Here is a 20,095-nt window from a genome sequence, read left to right on the forward strand (position 1 = left end):
TGAAAAGCTTCCAATTACCTATTTCACTGAAAGAGTTTCCGGCAGAGTGACAGCTGAATGCAAGATGTATGTTGGGCAAGGCTATATTTGAAGTAAGCCAAGGCTTCAGTCCCAGTAGGGCTAAAGGGGGCTCCTTTTGCTTGGCCTGTAATTGCTTTGGGCAGACAATATCCTTCCAAGCAGAGGGTTTATTTACCATCTGATAGGGAAGGTTTGCCAACAGTCATGTGAAGATTGTTGGCCAGCAATGGTTTGCAAAAGGAGCTTGGAGTTCCTGGTGGGTAAGTCATCGGCACAGGGGGAAAGTGCACACAAGCAACTATCTAATGAGACATAGTTATCCATTAGCACAAACTGAGATTAAACTCAAACCCTTCTTCACACCACCGGCAGCACAGGGATGCCACGGGCAGTTAACCGATGTGGGGAAACAGTCTAACATTTAGGGCAAGAGCAAAGCAATGGAATCAGCAGCAAATTCAGGAAGGGATTTACCTCAATCTCCCTCAAAAGCTCAGACTGGCCGCATGTTTCCAAATCCTCCAAAGCTTCTCCAAAAACACGCCAAAAACTATCCTCGTGAGTGGTCTCAAGGCCGTTTTGGCGGTTGGGGTATCTGTTGTAACGTAGGAACCAAACATTGTCAGCACTCTTCTGCAGCGGGGTGAAAGCCGCAAGGCTACAGCAAGTGTCTCACCAGTAAAAGCAGAGACTTGAAGAGTCTTCATATACAAAAGCAAACAATATGAACTTTTCAGACAAGAGTCCGCACACGAGACCTCCATGCATTTACTAACAAGAGTCCTTCAAAGGAAGAATTAAGTTGGTGTAGTAATGTCAAAGTTCAAAGGGTAAATTAAAAAGTGCCTGTAGGAAGATTGTAGGTTTAGGAAGACGTTTTGGTGAAATAGAGAAGTGAAAGAAAAAAGGATGCGTTATGGGTAAACCAGGAGCCTCAGAGACTGTTAGTACAAAGGCTGATGGGATAGAGCTCAGATCTGAGACACAGAACACCTGAGAAGAGAGAGAAAAACACAGAGGGTAACAGACATGGTGAGAAAATGATAAATACATTAGGTCTCTATGAGAGTAAATAATGCAGAGATGTATATAAAAATGGTTGCCCTGGGCTGGACAAGCAAATGCACACAACAGCCAGCAATATCGACAGTGTCATGTATAACCCATACAAACCACGTTTCATTTGCTTTGGGTTGGCCAGGGAACTGAGCTGTTACCTTCTTTTTTTGGCTACATAACAGCCATGGCACTTTTTGCCATGTAGAGATTGCCACCATGTAAAGATTGCCACCAGTTCCATCTACAACTGAGAGTAAGGATAGAGAGGACCTCTCTCAATGTATGTTAACGTGAACACCATATGTGCCTTGCTGGGGGTTCTGCAATTTCCCACCTTGGATGTTTCACCATCTCTTATCTCTGACCACAAGCCAAGGCCAATTCTTGGACTGCTAAAGCAAATAGCAATTAAACATGCTGAAGTTCTCTGAACAAGCCAAAGAAGGCGACACCAGGCACTGCTTACTGAGCACAGCTCTATGCAGAACTCTCGGTGCTCAGTTTAACAGGAGCCTCTTGAATTAAACTCTCTGTGGTGTTAAATGAAGGTCACAATAAAACCACTAATGTGTCATGGGGAGAGACCCCAAAGGGACAGTGACATTAGAGCAGCCCTAATGCATCTTCTACACATCTTATTAGGAGCTGCATGGGCAAGGCTCCACCTCCACAACATCTGGCACCACTTGCATGGCTTAATGGTCATCATTAAGGAAGGGAGCTCATCCACCAGAGCCATTTAGCAGAGTCAGAACATTTAACTTGAGCACAAGTCAAACAGAGGATGGCCTCCATTAAATATATAATGACCCCTTGCACTATTAATAGAGCTTTTTCCAGATCTCTATTAACTGCAAAGTCTTTAGCACACGCTTTGCTTTTCATTTAAGGGTTTAAATGGAAGCCTGTAGGAGACATAAACTCACACACATGTGCTTTTGCTCCTTCGGGGATTACGGCTTGACTGGAGGGAGCAGTATCTGAAGTGGCTTACTGCATTTAAATACCACCACCACCCCCCCCCCCTTCCTTTCATCAGCTTTTAAAGGGCAGTAGCCTTCACACCAGGCAGAAAGGTCAAAAACCCACACAGCAAGACCTTAGAAAAACAAACCAAAATTTCCCCCTAAAAGGAATTTTCAATTCTTTCCCCTTACTCATTTCCTTCCTCTGCTCTCAGGTTCCCAAGGAGGCAAAAGTCCCTTCCAGTTACCAGTTTCTTGCCTCTCAGTTCAGCCGTATAACACACATCCAGGACACAGATGAATCAGAACGGGGGCTCTCACACCACTGGCTCAGCAGGTTTTTACAGGCTAAAGGCAGCTAGGGCTAGAGAGAGTTTGTTTTCCTCCCTAATAAAAGCACTCAGCAGCGTGAACCGTTTCACTTGCACTTTGACATCAGGGCTTGGAGCCCTCATTAGGGACGTGCAGAGCTCTGAGGGCTCAGATTTGCTAACTTCAGCTGGCTTCGCTGCGAGGGCCACCAGGGACAGTGACCGCTGCGAGCTGGCTCTCACTGAGATGCAAAACAAGAACAAAGTCTCCGCCACTGCCAGCCTTCCTGCCAGTGTGATCCTCTTTAAATAGGTGGAAATGGCCATGAGATGTTCTAAGGGTTCTGTTTGGACAAACAAAAGTTAAGGAACAAAATAAGGAGGAAACAAAAAGAACTGACAGTAACAACACGACACACACACGACTATGGGGACTCTGGAGGATGTCAAGGGGAGAGTTATAAAGCAACGAGGCTTTTCCACCACGTGTGGCTCGGCAAGGGGCAAATCCAGCAGGATTTTGACCCAAAGCAAGGGGCAGCTGCAGCCTCCTCCATGGGCTCAGGAGGTGTTGCAGGATTTCTTCCACACCAGATGAGCCCAGGGATTATCTTGAACATGTTCACTCAACGTGGCTTTATTTGTGGTGTTGGAAGGGCCCAGGTGAAGTTCTTTCCTGTGAGGGTGGTGAGGCACTGGAATGGGTTGCCCAGGGAGGTTGTGAGTGCTCCATCCCTGGTAGTGCTCAAGGCCAGGTTGGACGAAGCCTTGGGTGGGATGGTTTAGTGTGAGGTGTCCCTGCCCATGGCAGGGGGGTTGGAACTGGATGATCTTGAGGCCCTTTCCAACCCGAACTATTCTATGATTCTATGAAGTGTGATGGAGAGAGATGTTCCAGCCACAGCTTTGGGAGATTGTAACTTGGACATGAAACCTCATACTGGTCCTCCAAAAGCTTTGGTTGGCCTGTTTTGTTTCATGGCTGTTTTGAGCTGTTGTGTCTGGCCAACACATGCGGGGAGAGCCCTGATCGTATCTATTTATTACACCTAAACTATGAAAACACTGCAGCCTTTACATGGCAAGACAGGAGAATGAGACGTAGTAAGAACCTGTGGTGCATGCAGCTGAGACCGCCCTGACTTCAGACACAAACGTCCCCTGGCCATGGCAGAGGTGCCACAGAGCTACCCCCAGGGTAACCTGGCAATGTGGAGGGGGTTCACCACCCCAGCACCCCTCCCCATGGCTTCCTGATGCCGAGATGGGGACACTGCTGGCCATTCCATCACATTCCCATGCCCCACTGTCCCTATACACTGACACCCACATCTGCAGACGTTCCTCCCTGCCTCCTCCCACCCCTCCGTACCTGCTGGGCTTGTCCCAGTCATCTTCACTGAAGCTTCCATCCATGTAGGGGTAGTTTTTCCTGGGGTCCCCCGGAGGGGTGCTGCTCTTTTGCCTGCTGTGTCTCCATTCATGTGGATGGAGGGCTATTCCTGCAGCCTGAGGTATGTACGTACCTAGGGGAGGCAAGAAGGGGTGGAGAAAGAGAGGGTAATAGCTGGTCAGAAAGCCCAACTGGCATAAGTCATGCTGAGCCAGGAGGGCCTCCTTCCTAAAGTCCCAAACCTGAGGCAGTATAGATTGCATACTGCTTCCATCTCGGTCATCCAAAACGAATTGCTCTTCCCATCTGTTCTTGCTTTAACCAAAGCAGCTTCTCAGGATCTTGTCACAAGATGCTCCATTTCTCCTTTGCTCTCCCAATTCTGAGTACTTGCTGGTCTGGGATCCACATACCTGGGACTATGTATACCCACAGGTGCAGATCCTAACCCCAGCCAGCTCCAACCTTGGTTAACAGCTCCTGTTTCCACACTGAACCCAACAGAAATTGTGCTGCTGATGCAGCCACCTTTAAATACAGTGAGGCTTTCAAAGGGTAAAGAGAAGATGCTGCCAAGCTTCCCTCAGTGTGCCCAACCCCATTTGTTTGGGAGGATCTGAAGGCTCAATTTCTACTGGGAAAAAAAAAAAACACATTTATATTTATTTAGATTCATTTAGATTCTCAGCTGCCTTTGGGACTTAATGGACATCACAAAAAAGTAATAGGATATAGAAGGACAGCAGCAAAGAAACTGCATCCAGAGCATCCAGAAGCAACAGCTTCCCTTCAACAAGTGTAATAGCACTGAGGGTACCTGGTGGTGGTCACCAGCTTCACTGTGCTCCGCAGTGATAAAGGAGGAAGATCCAGCCCTGATCCCAAGAGCTGCCACCAGGGAATTCCTGCAGCCAGCAGAGCCCTCCCATGCCTTTGGGATCAGCTGGTGCAGGTGCGGAAAACTGCTTTGGGGACATGTGTGAAAAGCCAGGAACAGGAGTTAAAACTCTGCTGGCTTGAGAGAAGGTGAGGCTCTTCTGTACCACATTTGCTAAGAGATCAATAGGGGCTGTTGGGATGAAATCAGACACATTTCATTACTTCTGCCCCCATAGGCTTTCCTGTACTGCAGTGTCTTACTCCAGAGATGCAAACCCACCACTACAAAGTCACAAGATCCCCACGTAGCTGCCTGGACAGAAACCTTCCAAACCAGAGCATTCCTCAGCAGCATCAGTGCCATCTGCAGTGGAAATAAATCTCCCGAGTCCCCTGCCCACCTCCTGCTGCCCACTGAGTGTTTCAGAGAAATCCCCACAGCCCTTCCAAGAAGTATTGTGCACTTCCATCACGCGCTGTGCCAAGCGAACAGGAAGAGGTAACAGGAGAAACACATCATTAAGGGAGACTTGACCTCCCAGACAGCTCAGAGCACTGGAAATACCCAAAGACAACGCCAGCCCTTCCTTTGAAAATGCCAGGGTCTGTTATTTCACTTAGCTGAGTGTTTCCTCCGTGTGTTTTTAAAGGTTAGACCGCTCTGGAGGAGCCCCAGGATGAGTGCTTGCCAACAGGTCACGGCAGTCAGGAGCGCTCGCTGCCCGCCAGAGCAGAACAAGGTCCCTGGATCCAGGTCTCCGTAGTAGGTGGGCAGCAGTGGGTGCAGGGGTATGTATGCAGAGCTGTCACTTGGATGCCACTATTTCACCTCCTCCTTCCAGAGGGATAGGCTGGATCCCTGGAACTCAGAGCCACCTGGTGGCACGATCCCACCAAGCCCAGCACAGCCCAAACACTTCCTTGAGCAGTTTCCTAGAGCTCTGGATGAACCTAAAACCCACAAGGCTGCAGAGCCCAATCTATAGTTCTCCATTCGGGATGTAAACCCCAATCTCCAGGCAGGTCTCCCTGCATCTGGCCTTCCCTGCGTATCCCATGGGCAACCCCACATGTCCTTCTCCCTACCCTCTTCCCAGCACCACCATGCAGCCAAATGCAGTTGCCAGGGAAGAGGAGAGAGCTTCTTGAAGCAGAATTGCAGCCTGTGGATGCTGGGCAGCTTGGCACCAGCCCCGCTCCCTGGGGCTCTGTGCTCAGTTACTCATTCTCAATTTACCAGTCTAAACCCAGTATCCAACTTGTGTTAACGTCCTAATAGATGGAGAAGGACCACAGCATGATGAAGGCCAAGGGAATCCTCCTTAATGAAGCCTCCAGTCCCAAATGCTTTCCCAAATTAAGACCTCAGGCCAGTGCAGGCTGAAGGAAGACACAGGCATGGCAGAAAAGACACCCATGCACTATACCCTAACTCAGAGTGCAGTGAGCACAGACACGCACCTTGCTCAGCACACACTGAAGGTGCTTTGCTCCTGCAGCATCCCTCCCTGTTTTCCCATTCTGCAGTCTTTTCACCAATTCCCTTTGCAGAGGTAGTTCAGGGTTTGGTTTTGTTTCAACATGGGCTAAGACAAGCTTACGTCACTAAATCTGAACTGGAATAACTATTTTCCAGTGGTTTTCTCTGAATAAAAGATCTGTTCCCATGACTACAGTATCCTTCATCCCAATTCCATGTGCCTGCCAGAAGCCACAGCTGAATAAACCTGGCCTCAAAGACGTGTGCTCATCTGATCACTCACTAGAGAGTTAGAAATACTTTCTTGTAGTATTACCTTAATTATTCTGTTAAGTGAGTGCTCCTAGTCACAAGACATTCTCGTGGATTTTAAAACATCCTGAAGAGGATTAATATGTCCTACAGGGCCTCTCTGGGGAATTAGAAGTGAGCTATGGACCAAATACTCTGTAAGACATATGGCCAGTGAATACGTCCTCCGATTATGTGAATTACGAAGTGCTGCAATGGTTGTGAAAACACTGTGAACAGTGTGATGCCATATAAGCCAGACAAAAATGTGCCAATAAACCCTAAAGCAGATTCATCAGCTCAGAGCACCACAGGAGTGCACTTTAAAATCCATTTTGTTCCTTGCTGGAAGCAAGAAGCCATGTAAATATGGCCAGACCACAGGCTTCAGCTCATATTCAGTCTCCAGGAAGATCCAGGGGCTCTGTCTATCTTCGCCTTGAGGCCCCTAAGACAACCCTGGCTTACCTTGGCTTCCATACCCAGCATCAATGCCGGAACCATCCCAGGAATCCATCACATTGTCCATGCTAGGAATTGTGCTGGAGTATATCTCAGACAGCTTGCTAGTTTTCTGGGAGTCAGTCAGGTCATCTTCTGGGTCGCTCATTTCATTTATACTCCCCGACTTCTTGGGATAGGATTCTGAAACCAGAACACGCTGCTTTAGCACGCACGAAGACTTACACTGACATAGGGCCAAGCCCATGAGTCTTTTGAAGAACCTCTTTAGCTCTTGCAATGTAGCTGAGAAAGGCATGTGCAATGTGGTTGAAAGGATTTAATGTTGTGTTCTTAACTCAAGCTGAAGCAAGAAATGACCTTCTGAGATTTTAGCACATGGAGTATATGGGGATTTGAGAGAGTTGGCACCTAATCTCAGCTCTCAAGCACACCTTCTTGTGCCTTCCATAGAATCCCAAGCTGGTTTAGGTTGGAAGGTACCTTAAAGCTCCTCCAGCTCCAACCCCTGCCACGGGCAGGGACCCCTTCCACTGGAGCAGCTTGCTCCAAGCCCCTGTGTCCAACCTGGCCTTGAGCACTGCCAGGGATGGGGCAGCCACAGCTTCTCTGGGCACCCTGTGCCAGCGCCTCAGCACCCTCCCAGGGAAGATGTTTTCCTAATATCTAACCTAAATCTCCCCTCTTTCAGCTTAAAGCCATTCCCCCTCCCTCTGCCACTCCATGTAGTCAGGGTGCTGGCTGCAAACTTTCTGTTTTAATGAGGTTCCAACAACGCAACCTGGTCCCAGACTATCACAGCTGAAACTACAGCCCCCTTCCAAGAATGTACAACCTCACATCAACCCAAGGCTAACCACCACCTCTCCAGAGAGAGTTTCATGACAATGCAGAATTCCTGGGCCTGGTATTTCGGGGCTGAATTTCCCCTGATTAGTGATTGGAAAATGGAAAGTTGAATACAGGTGATGAAGCTCAGACCTTCCCTTTCATTATTTTAGTACTAATAGGCCCTTATTATCATTATATCAGATCCCATTTCAGGTACAAGCTATGTATGGAATGGTTTCTCAGCACAAGCATTTCTTTGTACTGAATAGTTTAGAGTCCTTGTTGATTAGACATCCTGTTAGCCTGATCTCCAACCCACAGAGACCGGGATAAAAAGCCCTCTGAAAGTCTTCATTTGTCAATGAGGACAGATTATTTTACCAAACAAAGCCCTGAAGGTCCCTATTTTCCAAGCATTCAGAAGATTGCTCCCCATGATTAAGTCAAGATTACCTTGAAACTTCAATTACAACTGCTTCATTCTCAGAATGATTAAGGAGGCTCCAACTGGCACTTGCATGTCAATTACCCCAGCGAGTGGCTGCGACAATGCTAAGTGTCGGCAGGGGGGATAAGGGGCATTTCAGACCAAGGATTGAGGTGCTCGGTTGCAGGGAACAAGAGTGGGGTTTCTTGGAAAGGAATGAGCTCCCCAGTTCTACCTCTGCTTGCTAAGTCCCCATTCCCTGCCTCGACTTTCTGATTTGTAAAGCAAGTGCATTGCCACACGTCTGCAAACTGCTCTGAGGTCTATAGAAGTTTAGGAGCAAGGCTGCTTCATCAGATGCAGGACAGACATCCCACGGGCCATGCTTGCTTGGAAGAGCTTGACCACTGTATTGCTTCCAATTCCCATAGCACCATGGGCTATTGGCCAGGTAGGTCCAACTAAATCTAGAGACTGCAGAAGCATGGCACAAAAAGAGATAGAAAATATGGGGTGTGCGAAGAGACAGAAACACAGCCAGAACGGATGAGCTACTTTCTGAACGTCATGAAAAAGCCTCTGTTTGGCTGTGAAGTTTGCATGTTCCCTGGTTTCACCAATCCCTCCTCTGTCCCCCCCAAAAAGTGACCTGCCTGTACTAAGTATGCTCCTGTTCTTGGATACCATGTCACAAAGAACAGCATCAAAGCCACAGGGAGCTTGGAATGGAAACGAGAAGGGGATCTCTAGAGCGAAGGCAGATGCTTGGAAAGATGCTCTGAGGACCCCAAGCCAGGAGAAAAGGTGGCAAAGATCTATTGCTAATTGGGTTCAAAAAGCTGAATTGAAGGTGAGGGGTTTTTCCATGGATTTTACCAGCTCAGAGTCCCCTTGGCTCAAACAACAAAACAACAATAAAACCCTGCACTTTTCTACTTGCAAAGGCAATTCTGCTTCACTCCTGGGTGAAACACCCCCACGGACAGGCAATAGCAGCAACAGCCCAAGGGGTCAATGCGGAAAGAAAATGACTACCGGCACTAATCCTGCTGTCTACTCTCTTCCCAGTACCAGAGACATCCCCTGCATTGCCTTTGGTTTTCATCTGAGTCAGAAAACACGCACCTTCCCCCTCTGTGCCCAGCCTTGCCCCTGACCACTGCCCTCATCTCACCTCCCACAGCCCATAAAGGAAAACCCACAGCGTTACCTCCTCCATCGCGCGGGATCCCTTCCCTCTCCCATCCCAAACCATCCCAACTCACTCTCCATCTGCTTCTTGATCTTCAGCGTGACCGTCTCTCCTGCCATCTGCAGCAGGTGGATGGCTTCGCTCAGGGGTTTGCCCTTGAGGCTCACGTTATTAATCGCTAATATCCGGTCACCGATGTGGATGGCTCCGGTTCTGGAGAGAAAAGGCACTGTTAGAACCTTCAGAGGAGTGATCTGCCTCTGTGAAACAGGCTGTTATGTTGTCACTTGGAGCAATAGCATGGTAAGTCTCTGCACTTTCAAATATGTCTTGGTTTTCCCTTGGTATACCCATGATTTCCTCTTCATTGACACTAGCAGGAATCTGGGTCCCTCCCCATCTTCCACCTGTGTATATACATACAAATAAGCACAGGAATGTCTTCTTTCCTCAGATCCCAGGCCCCTTGAGACCTGGGGCTGCAGAGAAGCTTACAATCAAAACTCCTTAAAGCAAAGGGTGTACACATTAAAAGCACAAGCATTTCCAGTGTGCAGTGTCCACCAGACTGAAGGCCATCTTCACACTGGTGGAAATAAGCGATAAGACAAACGTAGAAACCCACTGAAAAACAAGACCAAAACGGCCCAACACACACAGACTGTGTGCGCAAGCATCCACTCAACTGGTTGCAGATCAGTTCATGATGTGTTTAAAGCTCACCCCTACACAGCAACACCTCTGTGACTTTCTCCATCAGGACCAGCACTCTAAGGAGCAGTTACTGCGTTGTATTGCACAGCTACATTCCAGTACTGGCTTCTGCTCTCAGCTAAATAGATCCTCAGGCAACAGCCAGGAACAAACTTCTCCCCCTTTCTCCTCCATCCTTCCCCTCTGTGTCTGCCCACAGACAGGGTTCACTTTACCTCTCCTCGTGTTTGCTGCAGCTCCAGGCAGAGCAGGATGTGCTCAGAGCTGGCTGCAAGGCAGGAGCTCACGCTTGCTGCTGGCTGGACCGAGCTCACCACACTCACACTCCCTAATGCCAGCGAGAGCAGGAATCCCGTCCTCCTCCAGCCCTGCAGTGAGGTTTAGCTACCAGGAACCTGTGCGATCGAGCCAGGAGGAGATGCACATCTGAACTGCAGCACCTTTTTCTCCATGGCAAAGTGCTTCTCTCAGGCACATCTCCAAATTCTCCTGCAGAACTGGGATTTAATGCGCTGTCATAGGCAAAACAGCTACTCATCTTCCCCCAGACTTTGGTAGACACACTGCTTTGTTTGGAAACATCTGCTACGTACACATTAAATTGGGAAATGCAGGCAAGCAGCAGGCAGGACTGTTTGGTCTGCTGCTGCTGCAATACTTGGACAGCGCATAGCGGTCCCATCAGCCACTAGATGTCCATCTCATCCCATCCAAATCAGCCTGGAAAAGCCTTCAGGGAAAACTTGGGCATTCAAATAAATCACAGATCAAACTGGAACCGGAGCATTTGCCTTCAAAGTTTCATCTACGTGGTCATAAAAAAATCAAGCTTAATTGCTGGCAGTTGAGAGGTGATCCTTGGCTCACGGCAGTGGTTCAGCATTTGAGGGCATCCTGCTGTAGCCCAGAACCCAGTATGGGACACATCTCCTACCCAAGACAGCAGCCCAACAGCCCGTGTCTGAACAACAGGACTGCTCTGCAGAAACTGTGAAAGTCCCTCAGCAGGGAAAAAGAGAGGAGCTATTACAGAGAAAGGTCACGTTCAGCAAGGGGGGGAAAGTAAATCAAGGTCCAGTCCTTTCATCTGCCCATCTCCTGGCACCCCTATGCCGAGCGAGCAGGAGCAACAGAGAACTCTGTTTCTACCTAATGACCCTTGTGCCTCTCCACTGTCACTAACAACCCCTAATTCACCTCAAACACAAACCAACCCAAGGGAACAGCAATAGAGAAGTTGCAAGGTGTAAAAGGGGCTGCAGACACACGCTGGAGAAGGGGGGGCTGCATGCACATGGTAGGGATGTACATGGCACATGGGCAGAGCCACTACCCTTCCCTCCCTGCCAACATGGGTTGGTGCTGAGCACTCCTGGACAAAACCCTCCTGCAGCTACCCCATCTATTTGACCAGGCAGCACCAGAGGATGGGCAGGCACTTTAAAATGCCAGCAATAGCCCCAGATTGCTTTTGGAGAACCATTACACTGTGACCAGAACTGAACAATATTGTTCAGACATACTCCCTTTCCCAAGAAGAAAGAAAACAAGCTCCATGACTGAAGCTAAAGCTACCTGCAGGCACTGAAGGAGGGGAAACTGAGGCTACACATGGGAGAAAGCCACTGCTTGACACCAACCTGGCAGCCTGAGCTGCCTCTGTAGGTTGCTGCAAGACCAGACAAGTACAAGGAGAAAAATGTTCCAAGGACAAGATAAACCCAAAATCATCCAGATCTGGAGCCTTTTCAGCTTAGACAGCATGTCACCCACTGTGACAGATGTGTGACAGATCCTAGAGGACACCCTGCCTTCCCATCACCAAGCGAGCAGCCTGAGCTGCAGCACAGGCTGGTGCCTTTACAGGAGCTGCCAACACGTTCCCTTTATCAGGCAATGGGATCTGATCCATCCTGTGCTAGTGCTGCTGAAATATGTCCTGTGCTCCAGCACAGGATCACAGGATCCATGACCAGATCACGGTCACAGATCTGGGTTTAAATCAGTGCCCTTCAAAAACCAGTTACATTCCTGCTTGCAGCCTTCATCCCAGCACTCCTCACCCTCCCCACAGTGAGCCAAGGTTATCCGGAGAAATCCCCGCACTGCTCCATCCCCACGCCGCTCCTCCACACTGTTATTTGTTAGTTAGGAACAGTGAACACGCTGAGTGGCTCCATCGCTCTTCTCAAAAGGCTTTTCATCCCTTACTGCCTGCCAGCTCTTCCTCAAAATCCAGTGGTACTGCAGCACTAGCCTGCACTACGTTTCTCCATGGAGTAGTCATTGATGTGTATCCGAGTTCAAAGGAGGAACAGCCACAGCACTGCAGAGGGAATTGAGAGCAACAAGGGTACAAAGCTGTCTTCTGACACCTGACAGCGCTTGGGCTTTCTGCCTTTAACCTCTCTCAGGCTGGGCTGCAGTTACAGTGCAGATCTGCTATGCAGAAAAGCCTCAGATACTCTGTGGCTATTATTTTCTAAGGGAGAAGCCTGAATCCTGTAGCAGCAAGCAGTGATATAAATCCCCAAAGAGAAGAATCACTAATAAAGTCCATCCCTCTTTCTTACTCCTCGGGAGATGCTAATGTTCTGCTTTCTGTACCAAAGAGAAGCAATGGAAATATGCAGCAGCATGCATGTAGAGAGCTCAAGGAACGCAGTGCAGAAAGAGGTACTGGGCTTTTTACAGCCCCCAGCTAAGACGGAGTGTGGCCTTGAAACAGGAAGAGCAAAAAGGCCAGGTCTGCAGTTAAACCTCCCCAAGGTCTAGCACTCTGCACCTAATTGCTGCTGTTCTGCCACTTCAGGGCTGCTGAAATGATCTATTTACAAATCACAGCTACCATACAGACAGATTAATTACGATACAGTGTACGACTCAGTTCCACCTTATATCTCAGCATTGTCCTGATCCTTTAAATCCCACACAGGCACATAGATTCAGACACAGGCACGCACACAGTCAACCTTCCTGGTTGCTAAAGGTAAATCTGCACCTACGTGTATGCAGTATAAATGTCTGCTGCTTGAGGCACGTCAGCCCTGAGCTGAGGTATCTCCACATGCACAGGCTGAGCAAGCAGCAAGAACAGGTCAGAAGACCCCCAAGATCTGTGGTTTCACCAGGACAGAGCACTGCCATGGCCATAAGCTGTAGTTTAGCAATAGGCAAGTCCCAGACAGAAGTGGTTTTATGGGCACTCTCCCCATGAAGATATGCAAGCAAAATCACAGACCAGGAAAGCATCCCCATGGAGGAAGGGCAGATACGTTCCTGGCTGCTGCATTCAACTGACTCACTGGATCCAACTTTTCCAGAGTGCCTTGCTTTAAGGCACTCTCATTGCCCTGAGAGCACAGTCCCAACCACCCTGCTTCATAGTGCTTGGTACCATCACAGCACCTTTCCTTTTTAGCAGACTAAAACACTTCAGAAGAAGGAAGACTGGCAAAGCCCAAGATCCCATCCCATATCAAGTCAACCCTCCAGCCCCCAAACCTCACCTCTCTGCCAACCCTCGTTTAGTCAAGCCCGAAATGACAATAGGATCGAAAGGTTCCTCTGTCCCGGAGATGGTTATTCCCAAGGGGCCACCGTATCGCTTCAGTTCCACTGTGTAGATAATAGCACCGGTTGTCTCCTGCTCATCTGAAAGAGAAAACAGGGATGTTGAATTCTGTACTGAGCCAGATGAAAAAGGTCACAGGAAAGACTGTCAGCATTTAGAAGTGAAAGCCCGAGGTTGTCAGCCATGCTCAGACCAACCTGGATTTTAACCTTCCAGACTCCATTTAAGGGCAGAATAACAAAAATAGACTATAATCAATTGGAAAGTGGTGACTGGACAAGCAGAGCTCTTATCTTTGTTAGTTTGCACTACCTATTGGGAAATGTCATTACAGTGGACAGGCACCAGTTTGCATCAGGATTTCTGTACCAGAGTTATCTTCATCCTTCCTAATCTTCAATTTGACCAGGTCTTCACATTGCCTTAAAATCTGCACTGCATCCTCCATTGAGCAATTGTCGAGTCGGATGTTATCAATGGCTAACAGCTTGTCTCCGGGCTCCAAGGTGCCAGTTCTGTGTGGAAAGGAAAAGAAAACTAGAAATACATTTGTATTTGCCTTTCAGATCCCATGACACATTCAGTCCTGCGGTGGCAATGACAATATTAACTTCTTGCTGGCCTTGATCTGAGAAACAACCATGAACATGGTCTGGGATAACTGTAATTTAAGGAAAGGAAGCTTGTGCAGAGCATTCTTCAACATAGAACAAGGCAGGAAGATCAGATATACAGCCTGGGTAACCTACAGCACTGACAAATGCCTGATGTTTAACTGGGAGATATTCTACCTCCTACGGAAACTCCTGTATGAGCACTCAAAAAAGAGCCATCCAGCAGCACTGAATTCCTTTGAAAGCCTTGCTATGAAGTGCTGGGATCAGAGGTGAAGTCAATAAATCCTGAGTTATTTGCACAGTTCTCTATCAGTGCTCTTAATTCACTCACTGAGAACTGAGACATGGCAAACTACCTGACGAGCCACAGCACCTTATGGGCTATATGAAGCCCTTTACTACATGCTCTTAAATGCTAAACATCCGCCTCTTATAGGGTCAGTAGACGTCTGAATCAGTGGCTTGGCCACCTTCTCCGTTAGCTCAACTCCCTTCAATACGGTTTCTATTGCAAACCCTATTGTGGTCTAAGAAAAACCTCTAGGGTTGATATCTCCTTGATGCTGGCAAAAAACAGACCCATGTGCTAGTGCCTGGGCTTCATTCTATCTCTCATTACTGGGCTGAACGTTTTGCAGTGGGCTTGGCAGAGGGGGGATTCTGCACTCACCTGTGTGCTACGCTCCCCTTCTTGATGTCAGAGATGATCAAAGGTTCCCCAGGCTTTCTGCTTGCAGCTGCAAGAGAGACACATGGTACAAAGCTTGGCATTGGGTCCGTTATCTAGGATGGGGGTGGTTCATGGGGAGAAGGAGTCATAAGGAAAGGGAATTAATATTCCTTTGACAAAATGATGCTGTGAAGCCATACCAGGAATAAAAAGCAGTAAATCCCTGTAAAAGTTTGTTGGTTGCCCTTTGCCCACATTAACTAGCTGCTCCCCTCGGACTCCTCCTGAAGGGGAGAACATGTGGTATCCAGCAGCAAGAGGTGGGATTGCCTCATCCCAGCACTGTTAAACACCCGCTCGCCCACATCTCTGACACCACACAGCAAGTGAATCAATGGCTGTGGCAGTGTCAGACATTAGCACGGGTGCCTAGGGAGTACCTCACTCAGTGCTGTGATTAATATGAGCATTTCCCTGTTCTTGAAGGAAAGTGGGCTGGGAAATTTTCCAGGTAGAAAATAACCCAGGAAAAACAAGATAAACCACTGGTTTTGAGCCGGATCAGCTCCTCAGATCACTTCAACATACAACCAGACAAATCAGGGCTGGTCTCAGTGCTGCAGCTGGAAAGCGGTAGTTTCCAACCCTTCTCTCCTGACCCTGATAACACTTTTAGCCCACAAGAGATGCGAGTTCACATCTCTGGGAGCATTCACATTTTCAGGTTTGCCTGCAAGACCTGCTGCTGTCTTGAGAAATCCAAGAGATTTATGATTCAAACCCCCTTGACCTCTCTGCCATCCACACCCCGCCCATATGCCAAGAGCATCCTTCTCACACCACATCATTCCCTCTCGCCTTACCACGGGAATTGCATCACCCCATTTAAAGCTGACAGATCTTCTCTCCCTGCATAGGAAGGAAGGAACCTGCTGCATCTGAACAGATCAGGTGCAGGTCAGAGATTAAAACATCTGTGAAGCACATCATCATTGACCACAGAATCACACAGAATCACAGAATCCCAAGGGTTGGAAGGGACCTAAAAAGATCATCTAGTCCAACCCCCCTGCAAGAGCAGGGTAACCTACAGTACATCACACAGGAACTTGTCCAGGCGGGCCTTGAATATCTCCAGTGTAGGAGACTCCACAACCCCCCTGGGCAACCTGTTCCAGTGCTCTGTCACTCTTACAGTAAAGAAGTTCTTCCACACAGATCCAGCTGCCTGCACAGCAGTTAGAGGGTACCCCACAGTGTCAGACATAAAGCAATAAGCTCTTCCTCTTATCAACCTCATTGCTCTAGGTTTTTCTCTGGTTTGCATTCATTTATGAGGATTAAAAACATATGTGCTAGCCTGTCACCTGTAAGGATATCCTCTGCCAGATATAACTAAACCTTCTGTACTGAACAGAGCGAAAAGACAGCCAGTCTCAGCTGTGGCATGGCTGAGTATAAAAGGTCAGACAGTGAAGAGCAGACTGTAACTGATTTTATAATCGACACAGCAATGTGACTGCTGAATGATACACAGCCTGGAAGAATCATCTTCCCCAGTGCCTTACTGGAGCGTAGTGCCAGGCAGTTTTGGTCTGGACACTCATGTTCAGATTGTGTCTGCATGTCAAAGAGAAGTGGATGAGTTATGGAGATTCACTGAGGGCTCATATTCAACCTGTCCACAGCATGGACCAGCCAGCAGATAGAGAGACACACACTGGCACGACTGAGCAGTGGGATGGAAGGATGGGATGCAGCAGCTAAAATCAATGCAGAAATCCCCCCTCTGATTGAGAAGGCCACACACCATTGACTAACAGCACAGGGGACAGAGATGTATGACCCTGTTATTACTATTGCTGTTCTCTTGCTTAATATAGGAGATGTATTTGCTGCTGAGTGAGGTGTACAACACTGTGGTCCAAGCAGCTGTGATGGGTGACCCTGTTAGCACACCCTGAGCCCTGGGTCGGGCTGGCATCGCTGCATGTGTAATAGCTCCCTAGCCTGGTTCTGTCAAAATGAGCCAGGTTAGCAAAAAGACTTCACTGCAAGGGTTGTTTACTGGTTTCAAAGCAGAGGCAGTGTGACAGAAAGAGGTTAGGGAGGATCTCCACAGTCCTGCTGCTGGGATGGGGATGACCATCTCTAAACCTGACCCAGCCACAGCCACAACAATATGTCCAAAGACTATGGACACTCAAAGGAGTAAAGATGGGGGAAAGCAAAGACGAAAGGCAAGTATAGACAATGATATTCCCCCAGCTCTGCAGAAATGGTGTTTATCTCAGTGTCTGCCTTACACGGGTGGGATCCTGCCTGCAGTCAGTCTCTGAGCACAGTGAGACCTCATCCTACTGCAGCTCTGCAATCGGTGTCAGCACTGAACACAGCACAAGCTTCTGTATCAGAAGCAAAAGTGAGAAACCAAGCACTTTGGCCATGAGGAAACTAAGTGAGTTTTAAGGAAAAAACATTCTGGGTTTTGTTTGCAGGTTTTCCTGGAGGTTGTGCTTTCCGAATGGCTTTACTTGAGGCTTCAGTTAAATAGAAGAGCCATGCACAGTTGCATACAACTGTTCCTGCCATCAGAGTACCTATATGGAGATAAACAGCAGCCCTCTGCCAGGCAGGATGGGGTTTTGAGCAACCTGGTCTAGTAGAAGGTGTCCCTGCCCACGGCAGGGGGTTGGAACTGGGTGAGCTTTAAGGTCCCTTCCAACCCAAACCAGTCTGGGATTCTATGATTCACTGAAGTGGTGGCTCAGTCTAGGTCTGCATTAGATCTGCACTAGATCTGCATTAGATATGCAAATGTCTGGTGAGATTTTAGATAAAGCAATTTGCCTACAATTAAAAAATAAATTAAATGACATTATCTTTTTATTAGAGCTGTGGCCTTTGGAATTAAGATACTTGCACTGATGAGTAAAGCCTCTTTATCCATTTATTTCTGCTGTCAGTGTGGTTATTTCTCTTCAAAGGACATTGCCTTGGTACCTCTGCTGCAGGAAGACATGGTTTGGGTACCGAGTCTTGCTTTCCTGTCTGTACGATGGAGACGGAAGCAAAAGGAGTCAGGGGAAGAGATGAACCAAGGCACAGAGGCAGAAGCCGGTGAGCAAAAACCCATGGCCATGCTCTCTCTCAGCAGGGGTTCTGGTCATGGCCTCCACGTGCCAGGGCAAACCACTTCAGTTGGAAGCAGCTCTTTTTCAGATCTATCTGTATTTTTGGGGGGTTACCAGTACAAAGCATAGCTCGAATCTGCTCCAGTGGCTCAGAGAAAGCTCTATAAATCAAGAGCTGGTGAAGGGAGAAGCATGGAGTGGGGAAGAAACTCAGACCGAAACCACTGCTTGGCAGTGGTGACAGAGCGGTGATAAAAAGGTGAATTGATCAATACTGTTATTTACTTTTTATAAATTGCTTTCAGTCTCTCGCCACCTCTGCTGGGATTCTGGCTCACTTGGCATTTACTCTGTGATGGATGACAGGGCCAGAAACACATGTCCAGTTTGTGGTTTTAATAGAATGCATAATGACTCCTATTGGTAAATTATTCCCCTCCAAGGAGCACGAGCACATCTCACACGCATCAGCCTGTTACAAATGCCCTTCGTTATTGACCAAGCCAAAGCAGCTCCCTGCCAATGTGTAATTAAAGAAACTATAACCTTGGGTGGCATGGTTTAGTGGGGGGTGTCCCTGCCCAAGGGGGCAGGGTGGAACTGGATGATCTTAAGGTCCTTTCCAACCCGAACTATCCTGTGAATCTATGATTCTATAATAATGCCATAAGAATACATTCAAGAAAGGAAGCATTTATACATGGGGAAAACCAAACAAAATTAGAAAGCAAATAAACTCAGGATAGCTAAGGAATAAGAATTAAAGCAAATCAGACTCGATTACCAAAAGTGAAAATCAAATCCCAGTGCCCAGCTTTTCCCTCTATCATTCATTAGTTTTAGCAGCAGCAGCATAAATTAGCAGTGCTACCAGCAGGATATTTACCCCTCTGCAGAACTATTTCCTTTCAAAATCTCCAGGTAGCAAAACCAGGACAGAACATCCCACTCTGGTAAAAGCACCGGAGTGAATCAGCCGCACATCTCAGTTGAAGCTGCAGTGATAGTGAGGGGGTAGGACAGGAGGCTGCTGGGCACATTGCTGGGCTGGTGGCAGGTCCCAGGCTAATCCAGCACCAGCAAAGCTAGATTTTCTCAGCTCAACAGATCTATCTCCTTGCTAGGACAGTGATTACGCTGCTTAAGCGACTTAATCAAAGTCATCTATCTACCTAAAATCCGGTTTTATCTCCTGCAAGCAGATATACTGCTTACTCTTTATCTGCAGTACTTCATGCCAAGGGCACAGGAATTGATTTGTAAAGATATAGAAAGGTAATTTGATAAACAAACTATATAGAGCATTAATACACATCTAAAATGAATGGCACTTTCAATACCTGTTTCAACAGCAACACCAACACACCTGTACCCTGCGGCACATTTCACAACTAGCCCTTAAAGAGGCTATTTGAGGCAGACCAGAAAAACCCAGCCAGACACAAAGAGCAATCTTTTGTGTAATCAACTATCATTTTGCAGAGGCTAATAACAAATCCATATCTTATTTTAAGAGGTTAGGTATTGAACATACAATAATACACAACTATTAGCTTCTCACTGCTGGAGATTTTAATTTGTGAGAGATTTACAGAAAACCTACAATGGCATAAACTGTGTCATTAGAACTGAATGCAGCCAGCGAGATTAGAGCACTTAAGGCATGTGTTCTGCTAATGGAGATGAGTCTTTCAGGCTAACAAAAGCCAACTGTTCGCATCCCTGTGTCAAAAATCTCTGTATCCCCACCACTCAGAGGACCTCTGAGGTCCCTGCAAAGGAGTGAGCTCCACAGCCCACGCGGCTCTGAACCACATGGAGCTGAAAGGACTTCACACTTTGCTCTGCAACATCTGGTTTATAACTAAATGCAGCCTTGGACAGAAACTGAGACAATGGAGGATGGAGAAAATGAGACCAATTTTGTTGGTTTCTTGCCCCTTCACCCCTGGATGAAATGCACGGAAGCAGCGGAAACAGAGCAGCTTCAGTGGTTTGCTTTGCTAATTTTCACTTAGCAAATGTAGGAGACTGAAATGAGGCCTGAGGGCACTGAGGTGCCACATTAATACAAA

The 20,095-nt window shown here is 47.8% G+C and overlaps 1 protein-coding gene across 2 annotated transcripts in view; it reads right to left on the reverse strand.

Annotated features, from left to right (window-relative positions):
- GRIP2 (glutamate receptor interacting protein 2) overlaps positions 1–20,095 on the reverse strand; it is a 242,594-nt gene that overhangs the window by 8,899 nt on the left and 213,600 nt on the right. For both annotated transcript variants that reach the window (XR_010614346.1, XM_065687418.1), the window contains exons 15-21: positions 14,887–14,953; positions 13,969–14,114; positions 13,535–13,679; positions 9,385–9,524; positions 6,868–7,044; positions 3,729–3,882; positions 496–616 (exon numbers count right to left, since the gene is read on the reverse strand). Coding sequence is in view for 1 of the 2 variants with exons in the window: in XM_065687418.1 (XP_065543490.1) it covers positions 496–616; positions 3,729–3,882; positions 6,868–7,044; positions 9,385–9,524; positions 13,535–13,679; positions 13,969–14,114; positions 14,887–14,953 (950 nt within the window). In the remaining variant the exon portion in view is untranslated. The remainder of the gene's footprint in view (positions 1–495; positions 617–3,728; positions 3,883–6,867; positions 7,045–9,384; positions 9,525–13,534; positions 13,680–13,968; positions 14,115–14,886; positions 14,954–20,095) is intronic.

Source organism: Lathamus discolor, chromosome 7 (genome assembly GCF_037157495.1).
Source record: "Lathamus discolor isolate bLatDis1 chromosome 7, bLatDis1.hap1, whole genome shotgun sequence".
Taxonomy (NCBI): domain Eukaryota; kingdom Metazoa; phylum Chordata; class Aves; order Psittaciformes; family Psittacidae; genus Lathamus; species Lathamus discolor.